Source organism: Alligator mississippiensis, chromosome 13 (assembly GCF_030867095.1).
Source record: "Alligator mississippiensis isolate rAllMis1 chromosome 13, rAllMis1, whole genome shotgun sequence".
Classification (NCBI taxonomy): domain Eukaryota; kingdom Metazoa; phylum Chordata; order Crocodylia; family Alligatoridae; genus Alligator; species Alligator mississippiensis.
Window position 1 is genome coordinate 22,754,800 of NC_081836.1, and position 23,239 is coordinate 22,778,038.

At 47.8% G+C, this 23,239-nt stretch overlaps 2 protein-coding genes across 5 annotated transcripts in view; one reads left to right on the forward strand and one right to left on the reverse strand.

The window, feature by feature from the left end:
• The window catches only part of RGS11 (regulator of G protein signaling 11), a 53,184-nt gene extending 31,323 nt beyond the window's left edge, over nucleotides 1-21,861 (forward strand). For both annotated transcript variants that reach the window (XM_059716681.1, XM_059716682.1), the window contains 2 exons: nucleotides 21,611-21,678; nucleotides 21,774-21,861. In XM_059716681.1, coding sequence (XP_059572664.1) covers nucleotides 21,611-21,653 — 43 coding nt within the window. In that variant the 3' untranslated portion in view covers nucleotides 21,654-21,678; nucleotides 21,774-21,861. The remainder of the gene's footprint in view (nucleotides 1-21,610; nucleotides 21,679-21,773) is intronic.
• FAM234A (family with sequence similarity 234 member A) overlaps nucleotides 3,818-23,239 on the reverse strand; it is a 61,571-nt gene continuing 42,149 nt past the window's right edge. For all 3 annotated transcript variants that reach the window (XM_019489974.2, XM_059716677.1, XM_059716676.1), the window contains 8 exons: nucleotides 19,881-20,011; nucleotides 13,038-13,170; nucleotides 12,005-12,143; nucleotides 10,244-10,384; nucleotides 9,402-9,480; nucleotides 8,541-8,693; nucleotides 7,490-7,592; nucleotides 3,818-7,333 (listed from right to left, as the gene is read on the reverse strand). In XM_019489974.2, coding sequence (XP_019345519.1) covers nucleotides 7,122-7,333; nucleotides 7,490-7,592; nucleotides 8,541-8,693; nucleotides 9,402-9,480; nucleotides 10,244-10,384; nucleotides 12,005-12,143; nucleotides 13,038-13,170; nucleotides 19,881-20,011 — 1,091 coding nt within the window. In that variant the 3' untranslated portion in view covers nucleotides 3,818-7,121. The remainder of the gene's footprint in view (nucleotides 7,334-7,489; nucleotides 7,593-8,540; nucleotides 8,694-9,401; nucleotides 9,481-10,243; nucleotides 10,385-12,004; nucleotides 12,144-13,037; nucleotides 13,171-19,880; nucleotides 20,012-23,239) is intronic.

A 23,239-nucleotide genomic window follows, 5' to 3' on the forward strand; every position in this document is an offset into this window, starting at 1 on the left:
AGTGCAGCAGCCAGAGGACAGTTCCCACCAACTCTGTCCTGTGCTGGGCTGTTCAGGGTCCAGCTGCTGGCTACCACCACCTGGGTGGCCCACAGTGGCTGTGGTTGCCAGGAGCCTGAAGCCCCTGAACCCCTACTAACAGCCGGGCAACCCCAGACATGGAGCTTGGCACTGGCTGTCTGGCCTTCAGCTGCACAGAGCAGCTAGGAAGACTAAGTTGCTCACAGCCACCTCCCAAGCCTGGTGGGGGTGGGAAGTCCTGGCTGGGGGGGGTGGGAGGGGAAGGGGAGCAACTTCAAGGCACCTGCCAACCATGGCCCCTGCCAACCATGGCCCCTGCCAGGCAAACTAAGTGGGGGAAGAGTGGCAGCTGGACCCTGCACAGACCAGCAGAGTGCAGGGTCAGCAGGAACTGGCCTCAGCAGGTGCATGGCAGCCTCTGGAAGTGGAGAGTGCAAGTAGCCTCTGGCAGGGAGGATCATCTCAGGACTTTTGAGGAACTCAGAGCTTGAGTAGAAGCTTAAAGTTAGGGCCTTGTTACTCTTTTGTTTGAGGGAAGTCCTAGAGCTCTTAACCCCTGGATTGTCTACATGTTAACACCTAAAACTAGTTTTAATCACATTTCAGGCTGTTTAAAGTTATGCCACTCCAGGGCAAGTTTATTTCTGATCTCTGTTACCCAGCTCATGTTCTATTAATGAGCACCCCCCCTCCTGCTCCACAGATGAGCCACCCAAGTTGCAGTCCTCCAGCATCCCAGGATATAGCATCCCTCTCCTGTTGCGTGTGGACAAACTTTCTGAATTCTACTGAACTCTGCTGCCCAGGAGGCAGATCTAGCACCAGCTCCCCCTCCCACACCCAAAGGGGTGCAACCCCATGCAAAAAGCCCGCAGAGCACATGCCAGCTAACCAGGTGGCAGGGCACAGATGGGTCCAGAAGTAGGGGTCTAGGGAGAAACAAGTAGGGGGCAGATTGGATCCCCAAGGCAGGGGCATTAGCTTCCCCAAAAGCACCTTCTCTCACCCCTCCCAGTGACCCCAGGAAGCAAGCCACCCCCCACAGCAGAGAGAGAAGCCTGTCTGGGCTCACCAGCCCCTTCACAGCTGAAGCTCAGTCAGGCCCTGCTCACCAGCCCTCTAGTGGCAAGGCACAGCTGTGCAGTTGGGGGGAGAGTCAAAGGTTTTAGCCTTAAGGTGCGACTGCTCCAAACTCAAGCTGGCACTAACCCCCATCAACATTTGAGCAGCTCAAAGCGCAATGTGCAACAAAACCCTGAAAGGCCAAGTGATAAAATGGAACTGAGGGAGCAGGTATGGATGCTGGGGGCAGGCCGAGCTGGAGGACAGCTGCTGTCACTCACATTATATGGAGTGAAAATATCTCCAGACTTTCTGTGAGATTTTCCTATCTTCAAAATCCTGGTGCTGAAACACTGGAGGAAGAGGCCAGAAGCAGAGAACTGCCTCAGTGAGAGTTGACACTGTGAGGCCTGGTCTGGCTTCTAGCATGTGCCCTGACAGCAGGGTAGAACTGCCATGACTTGCCACTTTGTACACTGGTCACTAACCAGGGATCCCAAGCAACAGCAGGCTGAGGAACCAGGTGAGGCTGAGCAACTGCTGCAGCCAAGCAGCCACATGGTGTGCACTCAAGCTGAAGTAGGGTACGTGTGAGCACCTGCTATCTCCACACACCATCTCCCTGTGTGCAGCTACTGTCCAACCATGCAGAGCTGAAGGCAGGCTGTGTTTGGTAGCACTGGAGAACTGTGTTGGCTGGAGTTAAGCACTGTAATATCAAAATCTGCACCCAGAGCCAGGCCCCCACACTCCTGTCACTGGACAATTCACTTAGTGATTCTTAATAGTTTCCCTTGTTCTTTCATCCATTTTGCAAGTGGAAGAGCCCCCAGATGAACGCTGTGGTTCTGCAAGCGTCTGTCTCTGTTTCAGGTCTGAAATGCAGGCCTCCCAGAGGCTCTTCTGCATGGTCCAAATAGGTCCTGGGTATTACACTTGAACCTACTTTCCCTCAGCTATGACTCATGTAACTTTGTGCTGGAGTCTGAAGGGTTGAGGTGAATTCCCACGTGACAGTAGCTAATGCTAAAAAATCCTTCAGGGCTGCTGCTTCTATTATGTTTAACCTCTTCTGTATTTTCTTTTACACTTGCTGCCATGCCTGCCACAGCTGGGATTGTACAGGTTTATAGGTTCCTTTAGCAAACTTAGGGACAGCAATTCATCTGCTACATTATAATAAGCAAGGAAACCCTGAAGGAGCAAGTAAAGAAAAAGAAAAAAGAAACAAAACTGATCCTCGTTTACTTCCAGCTTAATTAGGGCCTAAAGGGGAAAGTGTGCTCATGCCCTTTCATGGCTTTGAATGCAACACATACAATGCACTCCATTTAAGTGCATGGCCTGGGGACTGAAGAAGGGCCAGGAACTTGCCGGGCACATGCACTTATCTGAACTTAATGTAAACCTGTTCCTTAAGTGCAGAGGGCTGTCAGTGCAGCCACCAAACTACCAAGTGCTCCCCTTCTGTTCTACCATGGGTCCTGATTGCTTTTTCCTCTAGACCAATATATGGCTACAACCTAGATACCAGATCCCTCCTGTTCAAACACTGCACAGCCTGAAAATGACTGCTAGAAGGCTTGAAAGTGAGGGGAACTGGCCAGTTTCAGGTCTGCTAATGGCACAGGCTGACAGCAGTGTCCTGTGCTTTCAGTTACCCTGAATCTGACTAGCTGCCCTTATTTTCAAGGCTTTTTACAGCTGCTTCCCCTTCACTCATTTTGGAGTACAGTTAATTACAAAGTGAACAGTGGGGCTAAACAGTGTTACGCATTTAAGTGGTTTACACATTTGATCTATAGGCAGATAACCAAAGCATGTTGCAAAATAATTAACAGGCAACAAAATGGACCTGGCAATGAATGCTGCAGTTCAGCACGCTACACACCTATCTGGTACACATGCAAGTGGAATACATGGTACTGAGCTTTAGCAAGAAGAAAAGAACCAATCAGTAAATCCAAGAGTTCAGGACTGTGTGCCACGACATGCTGGGTACCCACTGAGCACTGCAGGCTCAGCAGCCATGAGAGCCAGGTGGGGGAGCTGTCAGCTTTCTGAAGCTGATGCTACAAGTTTTATGCCAGTTTACAAATGCCGACGTCAAAGGGCTGCACCACTACCCAGATCCCGTCTGAAATCAGCATAATGCATTTGTTTAGAGAAGGCAGGAAACAGGTTCCTCTTTATACCCACTACAATACAGCTACAAAGAGAAAGTTCATGATGATGAGTCACCCTGAAGCAGTTGGGAAGCAAGCAGACAGTCCAGCCCAGTCTCACTGCCAGAAAGTGAGACTGGGCTGGACTGGTGCTTATGCAGGGGGTCGGACTTGATGATCTATTGAGGTCCCTTCCGACCCTAACATCTATGAATCTATGAATCTATGAAAGGGCAATGAATGTTTGTTTTCCAGTTTGACTTGTTGTGCTTCTGACAAGCTGCTGTGGACTAACCCTAGCTCAGGTCCTTGGGCCCCTTCTATGCTGAAGCAGGATTCATGTTCCAAATGAAAGGGAAAATTTTGTACTTCACCTTCATGTAAAGCAGCAGGCTGTGTGATCATGAAGTGTCACTAGTTCCCCTTCTTTCAGAAGAGGTTTCTAGTCTTCAGGTCTCTTCTTCTTCCTTTTTTAAAGAAAGCTAAGCCCAGTTCTTCATTTCCTGAACTCTAGGGATACCTGAGCTAGTTAATCAACAAACAGCAGTAAAAGCACAGCACCATTTACAAACAATGCAAAAAAGGATTTATTGGAATCATCACGTTTAAGCCAAGTCCTGTACAGCACAATTTGCAATAAGTTATAGAACCAGAACAAACAGTCTTAGTGTTAAACACACACCATGATCCACACAGTGATTTATGCTACTATCACCCGTCTGAGTTATTGAATCAAGGCACAAAGTAAATTATTCATTAAACACTGCAACAAACAGCAACAGGGGAAAAAGCAGTTGGAAAAAAACTCTTGCCTCATTTGGAGGGGGCTGGTTTGGCACTGACAATTTGACTGAGCTGCCAAAGGGGCATTAGGAAGAGCTTTCCAAGAGCTTTGGAAATGTGATAACAGTAATGAAAGGCAAAAGCATCCCTGGTGCTGCAAATCCAGCTCTCCTGCAGAAAGTCAGTGTGCTGACCTGGCAAGGGCAAGCATGTGTAGCACTTTGGGAAGGAAGAGGAAAAGCAGCCAGAAGAAGCTGTTTGCATACAACATATTCTTGATGCCTAGAATACATCCCCAGCACTCATTCAAGGGGCATTTCTGTGAGCTGCAGGCAGCACAGTGATCAATATAAATCAAATTAGCATGCAAGCATTGGACTTTCCCTCTGTCCAAATCACAGTGCAACTCGCAGAGGCAAGCATCCAGAATTCCTGCTCAAGCAACCCAGCTGGAGGGTCATTAGGTGCATAAACCTGCCATCTTCACTGTGAACAGGACCAGTCCTGGGGTGTGGTCCACATTTATTGCTGTGCCAAATCACATCACTGTGCCCAAGGAACCCAAGTGCCATTGGGGTTCATCTCTTCCCCCTGCTAAGCAAGATAGAGGCTTGGCAAAGAATAACGTGCTGTGCCTCCATCACTAAGAATGCTGGGTGAAAGGGAACTGCAACACTGAAATAAAGGGAAACCTACCATTTGTAATCCAGGGTGCTTGGAGGTTTCACACAGCAGGGGAAGCAGCTCAGCTCTGGTGAAGAATGGTCTGCTGGGGAGCCTTTTCCAGCCAACAAGAGCAGGAAGTCTGACATTCACACACTCCCTGACCATTCTGCCCCAGAGCGGTGGAGTTCCATTGTGCTGCAGAGGCAGGCTGCTAGCACAGACAGGGCCTCACACCAACGTCTTGCCTGCCAGATGGAAGTGCTCCCATTTGCAACCATGAGCATTGCACTGAGCAAGTAACCACCAGAATCACCACAATCCACCAGAGTGGAAGTAGAGTACAAGTGCATCTGCCTGCCAAAGCTCCTAGCAGGACTCCAAGCAGGAACACAACTGCCAGACCAAACCACTGGCTGCTGCATCAGCAAACACCAGCAAGAGAAAAAGCAATCCATTCAGCCGGAAGAGGAAGAGTTAGTGATCCAATCAGAGAGCGCTGCCCAGCAGCAGCTGGAGACTCAGTGCGTTTGTAATGGATGAGAGGACTGGCACAAGCACCTCTGCAGCCCTGAGCCATCTCCACATTGTAGTGTTTCTACACACAGCTCTTAATGCAAACCAAAGAGAGCCAAGTATTTATTGAGAGCCTCCACTTACATGACCACACACAGGCCAGGGGTGCACAGCTATGGGCGCATAGCTATGCACAGTTGCACCTGCCTCCTGCATGGGAATCAGAGCAGCCAGAGGACTTGGCTACAGTTCCATCACTGCACAGCATCCCACTTCGAAACCAAAACCCTCCCAGAGCTGTCAGCAGGGCACTACTGCTCCCAGCAGCTTCTCCCCACACATTCCCATTCTCCTTTTGATTTCTGTTGTTCACTCACTGCTTTACTCCTGCCCCACCGGGGACTCAGCAGCACATGCATGGTCTCCCCAACTGTACCATCTCCCCTTCACACAGCAGCTCCATAATCAAACCAAGACAGCAAATACTAATACCTACCACCAAGAGGGCAGGGCATCTACTAAGAAAAGCACCCACATATCCATACCCATGAACTGATTTTATGGTGAAGGGGCAGAGTCATCCCATGATTAGAGCAGGGGACAAGGACTCAGAGTGCTCTTAAGCTTTTCTGCAGCTTTGCTACAAAATAGAAGGACCTTGCCACATTTTCTAGGGTCTCCCATCATCTTGACCAGGGAACAGTGCTCAGAGGACTTCCCATTCAGAGGGAGTAAGACTGAATTCTTGACTGTAAAGTGATTGGAGTTCCTCTGACTAGAAGCACACTGTGGAGAAACAGCTACCCTTTCTCTGTGGAATACCAAAGCGTAGTTCTACTCTGAAGAGCAGCTACAAACAGGTCCCAAGCAAGTTCTGTTCTGCACATTTGAGCAGTTTCTCATAGTGTTCCTGGGGATCAACAAGCCAGGATTGGTCCATTCTGGCTCCTATATCATCTATAGCTGGGACTTGGCTAACAATTCTACCCTTGTTGCATCGACTGGAACAGAGCTGAGCTCCCTTTCCTAGAGCTGTGCCAGTGTTGCATGGTTAACAGGGGTGGAAAACAGCATACTCCTATTTTAGTCAGCAGCAGGTCTAAGTTAACGGTGTGAAAATCAGTCCGGGAAACAAGAGGCCTGACTTTTATATAAAAAAAAAAAAAGAAACAAAACACATTTTCTGTGTAGAACTACATTTTAGCCTGTGGCTCTCCTGGTCCAGATATATCAACCACTGCATTGCCTCTCAGAGGTCTGTCATTATCTACATCTCACTGCTCTACTGCTGCTGAAGCCAGATATTCAGGTTTTTCAATGGAGAACAAGGGTAAGCAACCTCTGGCCAGTCAGCTCCTTTTAAAGGATGAAATTCCTACCTAAGGAGAATCAAGACATATATATGGCCAAATAGAAAGGAAAATTCAAGACCATGCAAGCAACCCCGCTCCTCCACGCCACACTGTCTCTCCCACTCTCAAGGACATGTTCTCTCCTCAATGCAAACAAAGTGTCACCAACTCAGGTCTCCCCAGCAAACAGCTGTGCCTTCCTGTGGGTTACGGCTGGGAGGTACCAGGAAGTTAGGCCTAGCTGAGGTATGCTCGGCAGTGTAGTAGGTACTGTTTGATTTAGAAAGGGAAAGAGCCCTGTTTTCCTGAAGTGACAACTGAGGACTGTAGCCCCACTGACTCAGAGGTTGGCTGTGCTGGCAGCCACCCATATGTGTTTAGATGCCCAGATTTTTTTGCTGCCACTGTTTTCTGGCCAGCCACACTTTAGCTTGTGGATCAATAATGGTGGCTTTATTTGAATCTACGTTCTGGGTTTATCGAGGCCACTGTTGCAAATGACAGGTGGCTCAGAAGAGACTGTGCTGGGGCAGCCTCTCCTGGGTCCATTTCAGTGAGTTCAGATTTGGCTCTGGAAGCGCATCCTGTAGAGGCGGTCCTTGATGTACTGCTCGCTGTCTCCTGACACCTGGCCTAGCCACATCACCTTACTGTCATTGATGTCCTCTTTCAGTTTCCGTTTCATGACAGACACCACGCCTGGCTCCTCACTGCTCTGAGGGCCTGTCAGCAGCACGTAGCAGGCATGCCGGCTCCGCTCAAACAGCACAGCTGGAACAGAGAACAGAGGCACAGCTCCTTGGATGGGCAGGGAGCGACTGTCAGAGCTCTGCCTCCACACCCAGTTTCAGAGCCAACTCTAAAGCTCTATAAGAGTAAAGGGCCAAATAGCTGGGGGAGCTTGGCTTCTTGAAAAGTCACACTTACCATCAAAGACAACTATCTGCTCTGTGCTGTTGGCCAGCTCCAAGAGGGCGTTAGGGTAAGAGGGATGAAACAGATACAGGTTCTGGAAGGGCACTCGGGATCGCTGCAACAAACAGAAGAGGGTCTGTGATGGAGCACTTCAGTCTCATCCACTTGTATGCAACCCTGCTTCCATTCTCCTGAAATGCTGTCCTGGCAGCCAGGAAACACACCAGATTTGGCTCATCCCTGCTAGTTCATGCCAGGAGTCCAATGGGAAGGGATTGTGCTCATAGCAGTAAATCAGTTCCAGCCCAGTGGTACCAATGACACTGGATGTGACTGGGGTCACTACCTATCTAACTCAGTTGAACTCTAGTGCCATCAAAACCAGGGCTCAAATTGATTTATTGCTGTGTAGCCATCCAGTTACAATTTGTTTATTGTACAGTTCCTGACTTCTCCAAGCTGGTTCTCCCATGTGCAGGGAACACATAGCTGTTACAGAGGGGAGATCTGAAAAGATGTATGGACTGGGATGGTTATGGGGGACACACCTAGAGTGCCTGCCTGCATCAGGCACACCTCATTCAGTGCAGGTCTGATACGGGCACAGCCCTTTTTGCCCCACTTGTTCTGCTGTGCTAGTTACTTTTTTCTACTGAGGGTGTTGTTCAGTGGCAGAGAGATTGCTCCAAGACAGTGAGGGACAGTTCGAACTTGACTGATCACCTAAGAGACTCCACATCCTCAGAACAAGTTCTACAGTGAATAGTCAAATCAAATTCTGCACTGGCAGCTCCAGCACAGACTATTTTCTCATAGGTTGGCACATATTCAGACAGGGAACCCATTGATGCATCACAGGGTCTGAGCATGAGCAAAGCCCTGAATTAGTGGCAATCTCTCTGGCAGAAAAGACTGGAGGGATGTGTCCCTCCATGTATGCACATGACAGAGTACTTCCACCACAGGCCTTAGAATGTGCAAAGAGCAGATTTGAAAATAAGAGACTGGGGATTTTGTAACTTCTGGTTGTAGGTAAATGTTATTACTGCTTGCCTGCCCTCACCATCTCATTGGCCTCTGCCTGGTACTCCCCCCAGAAGAAGAAGGTGGAACGATGATTTGCAGTAGGGAGGGTGGCTGGCCTGGGACTTCCTGCTCTTGAATTCAGCTCCAGCTCCCACTGAACTGCTCCAGAACCACTCTCAACAATCATAATCTGGCAGAGAAAAGACAGAGATTATTCTGGAGTACACAGAGCATTAACAGCTCCAGGAATCTGTAAACTTGTGAGAAGAGAGGTGAAATAGCCCTGCCCAGCTCTATGCCTTCCTGTGCATACAACACACTTGGCTATGTGGAAAAAGGGGTCCTAGGCAGGATTTGAGAGACCAGAGGAACCCAGACTTTAACAGTAGGATGGCATGCCTGCCATTCTGAACCTGAGGTCTAGCTCCTCCTGCTCTGGCCTGGGTCCCCTGACTGCCCTTGGCAGTCTGGTCCCTTTGAATTCTCTCTCTTCCTGTGCTTTTGCTGCCTTTCCGGTTGATATTTACAAGGTATACCCACAGGACACAGCCATAAAATGTACAAGGTGCCTCTGGAAGTCCCAAGGCATATGTGAACCAAGTCAATGCAAAGCCACATTTTACAGGCTATTTCAGAGGAATCACATGGTTTTTAAATTCACCTGACATCTAGCTCAGAAACTTGATGGAGAGAAAACAAAACAGCCTGGATTACCTTACGGAATCTGCTGGGAAAGCCTTAAAATTGTCTGGATACGCATTCTCACCCCAGGCCATCAACACCTACCAAGAGAAACAGCTTCCCTCCACTGGCTGCAGCTCTGACTCCTTATACTCAGCCAAACCCAGACTGTAGTCAGCAAGGGAGCAGAGAAGGGAAAATCAAAGAGCTTCCAAACCTTTTTCCTGTTGGGTCCAACTGTACTCTCAAGGACAATGTCAAGAACATCAGGTTTATAGTAACCAAGCACAGGCTTGCTGCAAGAAAGACAGAAAAAGGGCATTGAGACACTGTACCAAGTAAGCTGGGGATCTGAGTGTCAGACTTAGTGCGTCCTTTTTTATCTGTCTGTGCTCTCACAGCAGTTGCTGCAGTGAGAGACCTCATTACTGCCTCCCTGGCTCAGACTGCTGCCTTCAACATTCCACATTACCATCTGGGCCAGACCCTTTGCTCCTTAAGCTGCCAAAGCTGCACTTGCATTCTACTCCTCTCTTGTGGGAGCTGTGACCTTAGGAGGGGAAGTACTCATATAATAACGGAAGGTCATGTAGCCAATAACAGTGGTCAGGGAAGATGAGGTATGACCACCCCCCTCCATGGCACACCCTGGGGAACAGGCCAGATTCCCTTCACATGGAACAGCCATGAATTGAAGCATGGCATTTTATGACAGGGCCATGGAGCCAGCAGTCTGGTGAGTCTGGGAACAGAACAAATGGAGACCTGAAAGGGAGAAGCCAATGCCATGACTTCTAGAAGTACCACAGCACCTCCTCTGGCATGCTGCATGCCAGGCTGCAGGAGAAGGATAAGCTTTCCATGCTCTCTAGAAACACTGCAGAGCTTCAAGCTCTTCCTTTTTGTGGTAACCAACTTTGCAAACAGAGGACATGTGACACGTTCATAGATGAAATGTGAACTTCACATAAGAGAGGCTTTGTGTTTCACTATTATGTCAGGTGTTATGGGCAAACTCTTGGAACAACTCCATCTCACTCCTACAGCAGCAAGCATTACCTCAGAATATGAGATGTGTTGAGAGTCCATAGGGATTCAAGATTTTGTCCACTGAGCAGCTCAGCCATATCTGACTTCACAACCAAGATATCCTCCCCTGATCTCCTGGGAAGCTTCACCATGTAACGAATGTCTCCAGAGCTACACAAGGAGAGGACATGGCAAAAAACAATTGAACTTTCCAAATGGAGAATGACAATTTACTTTTGCTGTGCACCATGGAGGAATCAAAGGCTCTCATCCCAGCCAGAAAAAACTAAGGCTATATGAGGAAATGTCAGGCTCTGCTGAATCTGATGTTTGGGAAGCACAGGCTGCTGGTTGCCCACTTTCTTTATGCAACTAGAAACTCTCTTTCCACAGACAGCAGCTCCCCCTTGCAGTTAGCCATCATGTCACATTACAAAAGGTTGGCTGAAAGCAAATGAAACCTTCCCTTGCACACAAACAACAAAAAACCTTTGGTTTCTGTCCAGTGCAGGTGACTGTTAGAGTAGAATGTTTGGTTTGCCCCCTTTGTTTCTCTCCGATGGATCATTATAATCTGGAAGTGCTCCCTTCTCAACCCTCCATGAAAGCTTTTTGTTACTACTTAGAAGTTCAGGTCTTGTCAAAAGAAGGTCTGACAAGAACTACGTTAGGGAAAATTTAACTTGTTCCCTGAAGCACTACACACCCAGTCAGCTCCTCCCAATCTACTTGTGCATTCAAACACACAACCTTAACTCTGAACTCATGCTTTATTCAAGTCCAAATCACATGACTGTCATTACAGTTATCCATAAGTAATTTATCTAAGTGTAGCTGAGGCCTGAGAGTTAAGTGTATTTTAGTGTGAGTGTACAGAAGTGGACATCTGTATAGCGAACTGAAAATGAGCCTGCTGAGGAATGAGCACACATATGTTGGCACAAGAGTTTAAAAAGCTGTGGATATGAAGGCTGGTTCAATTGGCAAAGGTCTGGATTTTGAAGGCTTGCAGAGACAGGAACAGCCACAATGCAGTTTGCTGATAGCAATAAATTGTGTCTTGTGGGCAGTATCTCACTTGTATCAACTAATTTTAGTCTTAAATCAGGCGTTGGCAACCTACAGCCCACGGGCTACATCCATCCTGCAGTGGCAGGTGGAGGGGCCAGAGGACTTGGCAACTGGGTGATAGTGGCGTCCCACCCTACTTAAATGTTTGCTGATCCCTGGTTTAAGCAAATTTGAACTGGAGTATCCCAAGCCTGAAACTTGGTAAAAACCACAGAAATCAGAAATGGAGAAAACATTACACTGCCCAGTCCATATCTCTGGGCCAGTGCACAGGAATGGGATGAGCAGGGAATTTCACAAGGCTTTGTCTTGCCTAGGTATAGAAGTCCCTGTTGTTTGGGGCTTCCACTTTTTCCCTTGCTAGGCAATGCCACAGCCTGACAGATATCTCATGGATAGGAGTATTTTCTGCTTAGGTTTGACTTCTCTCTCAAATTCAGGCCTCTCCCCTCTAGCTCCCAGGTCTTTTCTGGTCTTTACACTTTCCCCTACGCAAGCTTACACAATTATATCCCCTTCACCCTGCTGTCTCTCAGTGAGACAATGCCTTCTGCCTCCTCCTCACTGTGGTACACAGACAGGCTCTTGGGCAAGTCAGAAACAACACCGGAAAGGATTCTCTGACAAACAACGTTGGCCCCCCCACCTCCCGCTGGCAATTTAAACAGACTTTGAGCCCTCCAATTCAATCACAAGACAAGAGAGCTGTCTTGCTGCTACCTGAGAAGGGAAATGTGATGTGAGCTGCTCTCAATCTTCTTCTCCCATTGAGGATCTTGCTTAAGGCTGACTAATTTAGGTTCCATTCCAGTTGCCATACTGTAGAGATCCTTCAAGGAGTAGCCATAGAGAGAATTTACTGTGCAGAGAGAGTAAAGAATGAAAATGGAAAATTACTTTGGCTTTTGTCCAACCCACAGAACCACTGCACCTGGCCCACCAGTAGACCAGTGGGCTACCAAAATTGCACTGCTCCTCAGCTCCACATTGCTGCATGCCCAGACAGCTCCACACCATGGGAGAACAGCATGAATGGAGCCGGGGTTGCATAGCCACATGAATGTGTGCTGCTGCTCGGTGGCACAGAGCTCTGGCTGGCTGGCAGTGCCAGGGGTATACAGAAGCACACAGTTCCAGGGTCATGTAGCTGCACAGAGCTGTGTTTATGCAATATGAGCTGGAGGCATGCAAGGAGCCAGGGCTGTGCAGCAGTATGAAGATCTGACCGAACATGGTTCACAATGCTGAACAACCTTAGTTGTGTACTGCTGCCTGGCCAGAGCAATACATTGTCACATGCCCCTGGCTCCTCATAGGCATAAGCCACCTGGTTCCACGCTGCATGAATGTGGCTGCATGCAGCCACATGCCTCTAGACCCATGCTGCTGCCTGGTCTGGACCAACACTGCTGCCCAAATGCAGCTCCATGGGTGTGGCAAGGGCCCTTGGGTGAGTTTGATACCTTTGTTCTAAACCACCTCCTCTCCTCAGAAATCATGTGTCAATCTTTGGAAAGCACAAACCAGCTTACTTCACACACACTGCCTACATGTCAAGGAGAGTTCACCAAGTTCATAATCAGTCTTATTTTCAGCAACAGGGCTCCCTTTGCCTGTGAAGCTCAAATAGCTGTTTTATAAACTTGAAGCTAAACTTTCAAGTCAGTTATATTTCAGCAAATACCCTTCCAAAAGGACTGCTCAGTACCATGTGTGTGGTTGTCTGTAGAATGCAGCCAGTAACAAACCTTACCTGTATGGAAGAGAAGGTAGTTGGAGCCAGCTTTTGTAGCGTACATTAGATAAACTGCCTTTCTGCCCAAACCCAGTTGTGCAGGGAAGCCGACCTGATTGCCATTTTTTCCTGAATGGATGTAGATTTTAATCTACAGAGAAAAATAAAATAAGAGGAAACAGGCAACAGAAATGCAGGTCAGTGTGCTACTGCTGCTGCTACACAAATGCAAACTCATCCCAAACCTGAGAGGGTGACAGCTTTACATGGTTCAGCGGGTCATTATGGACAGCTTATGAGTCTGGGAACATACCCTCTTTGAGCCTCCCTTATCTTTAAACAGCTTCATCCACAAACTGGAAGACATTTCACACTAGTTAGCACATGTTTAACTTAAGATGTTTCTAAATAATTCCCAACATACTCATCCAGCCACTAGGAGTCCCTACCATTATTGAGGATCCAGCCTATAAGCCCGGGTTTTTACTTTCTGAAATGGTGTGATGGCAGATTCAGCTCTACTGACAGTAGCATTAGTGGCTGTGTGTAACTATTGCTTTGTGCATTTCTCCCACTGTGTTGGATAACATGAGATTTAGGCTTTAGATAACGTGTGTCATACTCGTCTATCTCAAATCATGAGTTAACTTGTGAGCAGTGACGTAAATGGCTATGCAAACACAGCAGACATGCTGCCTCCTACCGCTTTATTGTGACATGTTGAATTGCTGGTGAGGACACTGCATTTTCCCTTTACTCTTCCTGTCCTGCCCTCTTCCAATACCAGCAAATCTTTAGCTTCCATTTGGAACAGCCTCCAGAAAGAGGAGCAAGAGGCACTTAAATGTTCTACACCAAGCAGGGCCAACCCATAGCACAGGTGCCACATGTGGCATGTGCAGCCTCTCTGTATGCCAGTCTGGGGAAGGAACAAGCAGCACAGCAGCAGATGAAACAGGAAGCATAAAACAATGCAGCAAATTGGACAGGAGGCACAAAGCAGGAAGTAGAGAGCAGAGTATCAGATGAAGCAGGGTGCACAGGGCAGGGAGCAGAAAGCAGAGCTTTGGACTGGGTAGGGGAAAGGGATCAGTGTGGCACCTGGGAAGTGTGGAAGACTAATTTGTGGCATGCCTGCCAAAAAGGTTGGCTCCCACTGGTCTATATGATGAAGTCATGAACACAGGGTATCTACTTATACACAGGCATTGAGGCTGCTCCAATGCACTCTAATTACAGCACATTGGAGCAAACTCAATTAATCAAGTCTGCTGGAACGTCGTAATTACTGCACTTCAGCAGACTCCAGCATCATGTGTTAGCATCCCAGACTCCAGTGTCACTTGTATCAGCATTTCTGTGCTGAAAAAAGGTGGTGGGGATGCTTTAACTAAAGCTCACTCGAGGAGCTTTAGTTAAAACACCTCTGCTGCCATTTTTCAGTACAGAAACACTGATGCACATGACACTCTGGGCGATTTAGAGTGGCTCTTGGACCTGCTCTAATTAAAGAGCCCTCTCCCCCGGCCCACATCCTCCCGGAAGCACGTGTAGAAATGCCCACAAGGCCTGGGATGGTACTTGAACCTCAGACACTATGAATCACAGACAAGAATGACAGCACTTCAGCAAACTTAAATCCAATACCAGCATGCCAAGAGAGTATGAAACCAAGCTCCCTTTAAGGCTCTAAACAGAAAGCAGCAGTGCTAACTCAAATTAAGAACCCAGCCCTATGCCTACTGAAGTCAGCAGTGGGACTCTAATTCACTAACCTAGGAAACCTCTGACCACAGATACATTTTTAAATGTAAGCTTTCTATTCCAGCCCAACATTCCAGAAATTCTTTGGCCAGAAAACAACACAAAGGGACCAAAACCAAGCTCAGTCATATGACTGGGCAAAAATCAGATCTAGCAGAGCCAGCAGGCAAGACTGCATGTGATGGAAAAGTTAGAGGGATGGCATCTAAAGACGAAATATATTTGGGAGTGGTAACTGATGGTAAGGGCTGCACAGAGGGTACACGTAAGAACATCATTTTTGCAGATGGACAACATAAGAACTCCTGACTACTCACTTCCACTACCAACCCAGCTCAAGGTCCAGGGAGAGAACAACAAACTTGACAGTTCCCCCCATGTGGAGAAGGATACAGATTTTGCCCTGTCATTAGCTATCCCTTATAGAGAGCTGCATTTTCCTGGTAATTTCTGAAGCCATTAAACTCTGGTACTGAATCAATTCCCAAAGACAACAGCAGCCAGTGACATTTATAGGCTGAGTTGGAAATATGGCTTGTGAATTTGACCTGCCCTTCACTGTAGTTTAATACACGTAAGAACTACATGAGATGAGAACAAGCTATGCTCTAATGACTGCTTTGCACCTCTGTGTTTATTTTCAAGATCTCACCGAGTGTGGTCTTCCAAACACCAGCACCCCACAGGGCTGTAAGGAAAACAGCCCCTGACACACACAACACACAGGTTTCCTCTCCCACAGCCTACAGCTGCTGACCCTCTAGAGAAAGCCAAAATATAGGCAACATCCTTGCTGCTGATCAGAATCATTTAACTCTCAGAAGTTCAGCAGTAGTAGAGCCAGTTCACAGAAATACTGCACCACCCTTCCAAAGAAACTGTTTTTTTCTAAGCTGCAGAAACTTAATGCGAGCCACCCACAACATGAGCTACAGTCCACCTAATGCAGAAAGACATCTCTTAAATATCAATGCCCTTTTGTTTAAAAGCTGGCAGAAGCTAAACCAAGTCCCTCAGTAGAGGGAAAGGGGGAGGAGTAAGGAGGGCTTCATACTGTGATGGTTGGAAAATTAAACAGAATAAAGAAACTCTAAAGCCACTGACAAGGCTTTGCACATATGGCTTGTGTTCAGCTATTTCTTGGCTCCTTGAGATACAAACTGCAATATAAAAATAAGGCAATTAGCAAGGGAAACAAGTGAGAAAGAAGAAAAATAGAGAGGATGTAGGAGTTAGAGACGGTGGAATTTCTGATGACCCTGATAACAGTGATGCCTCAAACAGTGAAAACAAGGGCTACTCAAAACCTTGAGGTTATGGGGTTTCTTCACATTGCTTAGTCTTTTAGAGTGGCTTAAGGTTTATCTATATATAACCCCCCCACCCTAAGCGTATCATTATTATTATGTATATCATTGTTACATACACAAATCTGGGCTCCAAACTAGCCATTATGACTCAGGAAAAGGACCCTGGAGTCATTGTAGATAGCTCTCTAAACATGTTGGCATGATGTGCAGCAGGATCCAAGAAAGACAATAAAATGTTGGAAATCATTAAGAATGGAAGGGAATTGAAAACATTGTTATGCCACTGTGTAAATCCATAGTGCATCCACATCTTGAATACCAAGTTCAATTCTGTTCTCCACATCTTAAAAGAATAAACGGGAAGCAGATAAAGTACAGAGGCAACTAAGATGGTCAGGGGTATGAAGTAGCTGCTGTACAGGACAGATTAAAAAAGGCTGGGACTTGCCAGTTTGAAAAGGAGAGGGCTGAGGGGAGGACGTGATAGAACTCTATAAAATCATAAAAAGTATGGATAAAGTGAATAGGAAACTGTAATTCACCAAGTCCCAGAACACAAGAACTAAGGGGCACCCACTGAAATAAGCATTATTAATAGGCAAGTTCAAAATAAACTAGAGGAATCACTTTTATTACACAGTGCTCTTTCCAACGATGGCTCAGGGCAGCTTACAATAAGAGAGAAAACTAATAAAAGCAGGTAGAATATTAAAATAAGATATAAAACAAAAACTCCCTGAATGATATCACAGCTTAGTCTTACTTGATTAAAGAGGCAGATAGTATAACCAAGTTCAAAAAAGGATTAGCCAAATTCATGGAAGACAGGTCCATTGGGCGCTATTAAATTAAAGTCAGGGATATATCTTCTGACATTGTTAAACCAATGATGGTTGGTACCAGGGAGGCCATAACAGGACGGATCACTCTAAACATGCCGTGTTCGTATAAACTCTCTCTCTAAAGCATTTACTACTTGCCACTGTCAGAAAGAAGGTACTGGGCTAGATGGACCATTGGTCAGGACCCACTGTGGAATTTCTTATGTTCTTATTTATAACATGGTACTGCTATCTTTTAGCGTTGATCAACATTTACATTAATACAAAGTTATTTTATAATGGAATAACTATTCACATACAGTAACACTACTACTTACTAAAGGTGCACTGATACATCAGTTCCATATGAGAATGGCACCAATATAAGGAAAAGTGATAGTATCAGCAATCACCTTTTTTTGGTTGATGCGGCTGATAAAGAGGCCAATAAATGTTCTGTGCATGTGAAGTCACAGCGCAGCATGCAGCTAGGAGCACAGCCTGGCAGCATGGAAAGTAGCCGGGTCTGGCTGATAAGTCTGTGTGAGGAAAGGGGCATGGGGGGGCAGATCAAGGCCACAGTGGCAGGCCCCGCACAACCGGGATGGAGCCACAAGCGGAGAGTGGGGCAGCTCCTACTGCTATGTGCACCCTGGGAGGGCATGGGGGGACATGCCCCTGGATCTGCACGGGGCTAGGACAGGCTGCTGCTGCAGGGTGGGGTCAGGGGTGGTGCCAGGCTCTCCCCAGTGTGGGGGGTTGGGCCGGGGCTACGTTCGGGGTGGGCGGTGGCAGTGCTGAGAAGAGGGGTCAGGGGGCGGCTACAGCAAATTTTGGGGTGCCTGCAGCTCTCCTGCCCCAGTAGACCCTGTGGCAGAAGGCCACCTCTGTTTCTCCCCAAAAACTCTGTTCTGTGACAATTTGGTTAGGATGGGCCCAGCAGAGGCTCCACACCTTACCCTATCTCTTTAGGTAACCTGAGCTGGATACATTCCTGAGGGATGGGGGAAACCTGCTCCCTCTGCCTACGTGACTGGCATCACATACCTGGGTGAGGGGCTTGCTCCCTGGGGAGCTGGGAACTGCCAGTCTGCCCAGCAACTAGTGATGCATTTCAAATTGGTTGGCTGACAGCCAACAGGTGCTGGCCTCCATTGGACCAGGTAAATGAGGTCACAAGGGCTATATAAGTTAAGGACTGCCCAGGAGGGGGGGCAGAGAGAGAGAAGAACTGGACCATCTGAAACTTGCTCTGTTTCTCAAAACTCATGTTCAAGGAACTGCCTGCTTCCAGAGGGAATCTCCACCTGCCTCTGGATGATGCTTGTGAGTAAGCTACCTGAGATCTAACTACATATATAGCTTGCAGTAACTCAGATGTGTGATCAAAGGCTACCCAGCCATGCCAGTTCGCTCTATGGGATTTCTTTGATATTGTTCTACCCTGTACCCTATTCTAACCCTACCCTCTGTAACCAGTAAAGTTCTCCTTTGTACCTCATATGGGAGACTTATTGGGAGTGGGTCTAGATTATGCCTTGGGGTCCCCTTGGTTCGGCTATGGGAGACCACTACTTGTGCTTCCGACTGAGGGAAGCATCCCAAGTTTTTGAAGTGAATCAAGTACCCTCGAGGCCTACCAGGCCTGTGTTTCCTAGGGTGCGCAGAGCCAGAATCAAGCCCAACCGTGGGTGGTGGCAGTGTTACCCCCAGGCTAGTCAGTGTGCTCCAGGAAGGGGGTCGGCCAGACATGAGGCACCCCGAGGGAGGCACTCGGAGCCTGGAAGGTGGTCGAGCACAGTGAGGTGGGTGGCTCAACACAAGGGCGCTCCCTAATGGCCTGCCATAGACCCCACCCAGCAACACTGCCCACCCCGAGCGCAGCCCAGCCCAGTCTCCCACCGGGAAGAGCCCGGCACTGCCCCAGCCCACAGCAGTAGCCCACCTTCACCCCACACAGATCCAGGGGCACACGCCCCCCATGCACTCTCAGGGTGCGTGTAGTGGCAGAAGCCCCCCCGGATGAGCCGCTTGTGGCTCCATCCTGCACTCTATCCCAGCTGGGCAGTGCCTGCCCCTGCCCCAGCCCCACTCCCTCCTTCACCGTTGAGGCCTTGATCACCCCCTCCCCCCCGCAACACCCGTTCCCTCCCCCCTCTCCCTTTCCCCCACAACAGACTTACCAGCCAGATGCCACTCTCCATGCTGCCCGGCTGCATATTGGAATTAGATCGGTATTGGCCAATATAGCTCACTAAAGATTGGGCATTGGTATCAGCCCAAAAAATCTCTATTGGTGCACCCCTATGACTTACTAGTCACCTTAATACTATGCCTACTGAGAGCTATTCCAGCAAAGCTATACTGATACATAAAACTTAGTTATAACTAACCAACATAGCTTATAGTAGCACAAAAACTGTGTGTAGAGCAGACCCCAATTCAATTGCAGGTTTGAGGACAACGCTGAGGACAGTGCCCTTTTAAAAATGATAGTTCTGACAAAGCAAACATCTTCATGTGCATTTACCATCCACAGAGTTCAGCTCCAGTATTTTAAAACCCACTGTTCCTGGGGTTGTTTGTTCAAGCTTTACCTTTCTCTGAGCCTGAGCAATAGGACAAAGCCAAGGAAATTTTGTTTTTAACTGTATATCCAATGGATGGCCATCAAACTCAGCAAGGCAATGTTTACTCGAGTTATTTTCTTTGGATTTTTTTTTTAAATCAAACACTTTCTAATGATTTGGAGATTTGTAAAAGATGTGTACTGAGCCCAAAGCTGCACAATTTGGTCTCTTCTGCATGGCAAAAAAGAAGGGGAACTGGCCTCTTGAAATACGCTGGTTTCAAAGAGGCTCAAATAGCTATTTCACCTTTTAGAATAGTTCAGTGAAGACAAGCAACACTCCTGGTATGGCTAGCAGTACATGCAAAGGCTTTATCATGACTTTAAGGTGCTGTACCTCTTCTCTCACAGTGGTAAAGATCATCAGGTCCTGAACACCATCCCCATCAACATCTGGGATTTTTAACAAAGGAGTCATCAGTGTATAATTAGCTCCAAAGTTGTTAGTCTGTCTCCATAGAGCTTCCCCTGCAAAACAATTATTCTTGTTACTGGGAAACATTTGATAAATTGTGCTTAAACACTTAATAGCTCTTCAAAATTATGGAGCAATTTGTCTTAACCAGTACTGTTCTCCCAGAGACTGCAAACAAACCAGTCACCACCTATCTATCATCATTACCTAGCCCTGCACCCCACAAAGCATTAGATTCCTTACTCCGTAGTTAAGCATCATCTTTGCATTTTAATCATCAACCCAAGACCTTGAGCAGTCTAATTTACCCATGAGTTTCATACTGGACCACCCTGAATAGAACGGGCCTAAAGTACAGCTGACAAAAAACTTTCTTTTTCCCAGTCCTAAAGCAATAGGTAGGGTTGGGCTTAACAGAAAGAGTGCACATCTCCAATAACTCATAAAAAGATATAATCTGTCAGCATTTGTTTTGTTTAAAGAACATATATACTGCATTCATTCACATACCGTGTGCACCGTTCCCTCAAAAATCAACGATAGAAAATTGGCATGTGCGTCTTAAATGGGGGAAACTGATTTACATAAGGGCCAAAGTCTCTGGCTGCATGGAGTAGGGCAGGATTTACTGCCTCACTGCTCCCTCTCCCTGCTGCATGCCCAACAACTACTGGTTTAATCCTTTCACAGCTGCTGTGGAGTTGAAATTTTTAAAGTGTTAGTCTATACCAGGGGTCAGCAACCCCTGGCACGCGTGCTGAGCATGGCACACAAGGCCATTTTGCTCGGCACACCACCATCAGCCTGGGCTCTAAGCAGCTCCTGCAGTCACAGAGCCCAGGCTGCTCCCAGCAGGAGGCTGGGAGGCTGCAAGCCCTGCTGCAAACAGACTGGGCTCCGTGGGCCAGCTGCAGCTGGGAGGCTGCAAACAGCTGCTCCGGGCTCCAACATGTCAGCACTCCAGCACTTTCCAACATAGACACTGTGGTTTTTTCGACACTCCGGCCAAAAAATGCTGCCTACCCCTGGTCTACACATAATTAGGCTATGGCCATGAGTGGGTTAACTCTGTAGCTGTTGCAGTAGCAGCATGTTGCATGGGAAGCGGGAGAAAGGCTGATGTGAGGACTTCACTGCCCTCTGCCTGCAGTGGCAAGTTAGACCACCCATCCCCCTAACCTTTTACTTCAAGGAAAAAATCTTTTTTGCTTCATTCTGCCTTCCCCAAAAAAGGTGCACTTCTGAAGTGAGGGTGGATGATGTGCAAAGAAGTATGCTGTAGTACCCAGAAAATGCAGGTAAGTACATTCCCAGTTTTCTGTTCTTCCAAAATGTGCCCATTGGCTCTAGGTAACATTCCAACTTTCAACCAAATGCAGTCAGGCTAGAGGATTTTTTTTAGAATAATCTATACAATCTTAAATAAAAATGCAAAGACAAAATTGTTCCATCGCTACAAGATCGATTCAGAAGTGAAAATCCCCCTGCACAGAAGCAAACATCTGCTTACTGTCACAGAGACATCTGTGATCAACAGCAAGGAAACTGTACACTGTCCAAAGTAATTCAGAGAGGGCTGCAGTCCACAAGCTTAAAACATTTTCAAAGTTTTACAACAACATGGAAACACATTTTAATTCTTACTCCCTCAGATTTGGAAGAGGGGAGGTCTTCTGTGGAGCAGCAGGAAGCTGAGGACCTTGGAATCAAAAACTCATAGGTAAAATAGTAGAGGTGCACCAATATATCAGTCCATATTGTATCAGCACTGACAAAAGGAAAATTGACATTATTGGCAATTGGCTTTTTTGGCAGATGTGGCCAATGATGTCACTGATACATGCTGCCTGCATGCACGCAGCCAGAAACACAGCTGCAGCTTGGAGAGCTGTGTCCAGCTGGTAAGTCTATGGGGAGAAGGGATGGAAGGGGTGTGGGTGTGTGTGTGTTGGGGGTGGGGGGGAGGTGGGGGAAAGATCAAGGCCCGCATGGTTAGGGAGGGAGTGGGGCTGGGGCAGGTGCTGCCCAGCCAGGACAGGACGGGGCAAGGGACGGAGCTGTGGGTGGCTTATCTGGGCAGGTGGGGATGGGAGCAGCTCCCACTGCTGCACACACCCCCAGGGGAGGCATGGGGGTATGTGTCCCCTAGATTTCTGCGTGAAGTGAGGGCAGCCTGCCTGCTATGCGCTGTACCAGCTGCTTCTTGGCAGGGAGGCAAGTGGTGGAAGCACTGGGAGGGTGGACTACAGCGAACCCGTAACCCTCCTCCCAGTGTTTCATAGATTCATAGATGTTAGGGTCGGAAGGGACCTCAATAGATCGAGTCCGACCCCCTGCATAAGCAGGAAAGAGTGCTGGGTCTAGATGACCCCAGCTAGATACTCATCTAACCTCCTCTTGAAGACCCCCAGGGTAGGGGAGAGCACCACCTCCCTTGGGAGCCCGTTCCAGACCTTGGCCACTTGAACTGTGAAGAAGTTCTTCCTAATGTCCAATCTAAATCTGCTCTCTGCTAGCTTGTGGCCATTATTTCTTGTAACCCCCGGGGGCGCTTTGGTGAATAAATACTCACCAATTTCCTTCTGTGCCCCCGTGATGAACTTATAGGCAGCCACAAGGTCGCCTCTCAACCTTCTCTTGCGGAGGCTGAAAAGGTCCAGTTTCTCTAGTCTCTCCTCGTAGGGCTTGGTTTGCAGGCCCTTAACCATACGAGTGGCCCTTCTCTGGACCCTCTCCAGGTTATCCGCATCCCTCTTGAATTGCGGCGCCCAGAATTGCACGCAGTACTCCAACTGCGGTCTGACCAGCGCCCAATAGAGGGGAAGTATCACCGCCTTGGACCTATTCGTCATGCATCTGCTGATGCACGATAAAGTGCCATTGGCTTTTTTGATGGCTTCGTCACACTGCCGGCTCATGTTCATCTTGTAGTCCACTAGGACTCCAAGATCCCTTTCCACCTCTGTGCTACCCAGCAGGTCATTTCCTACGCTGTAGGTTTGCTGGACATTTTTCCTCCCTAGGTGCAGCACTTTGCATTTCTCCTTGTTGAACTGCATTCTGTTGTTTTCTGCCCACTTATCCAACCTGTCCAGGTCTGCTTGCAGCTGTTCTCTGCCCTCTGGTGTGTCCACATCTCCCCACAGCTTTGTACATTTCACTCCCTTGTCCAAGTAACCGATGAAGACATTAAAGAGTATCAGTCCAAGGACTGAGCCCTGCGGGACCCCACTGCCCACACCCTTCCAGGTCGAAACCGACCCATCTACCACGACTCTCTG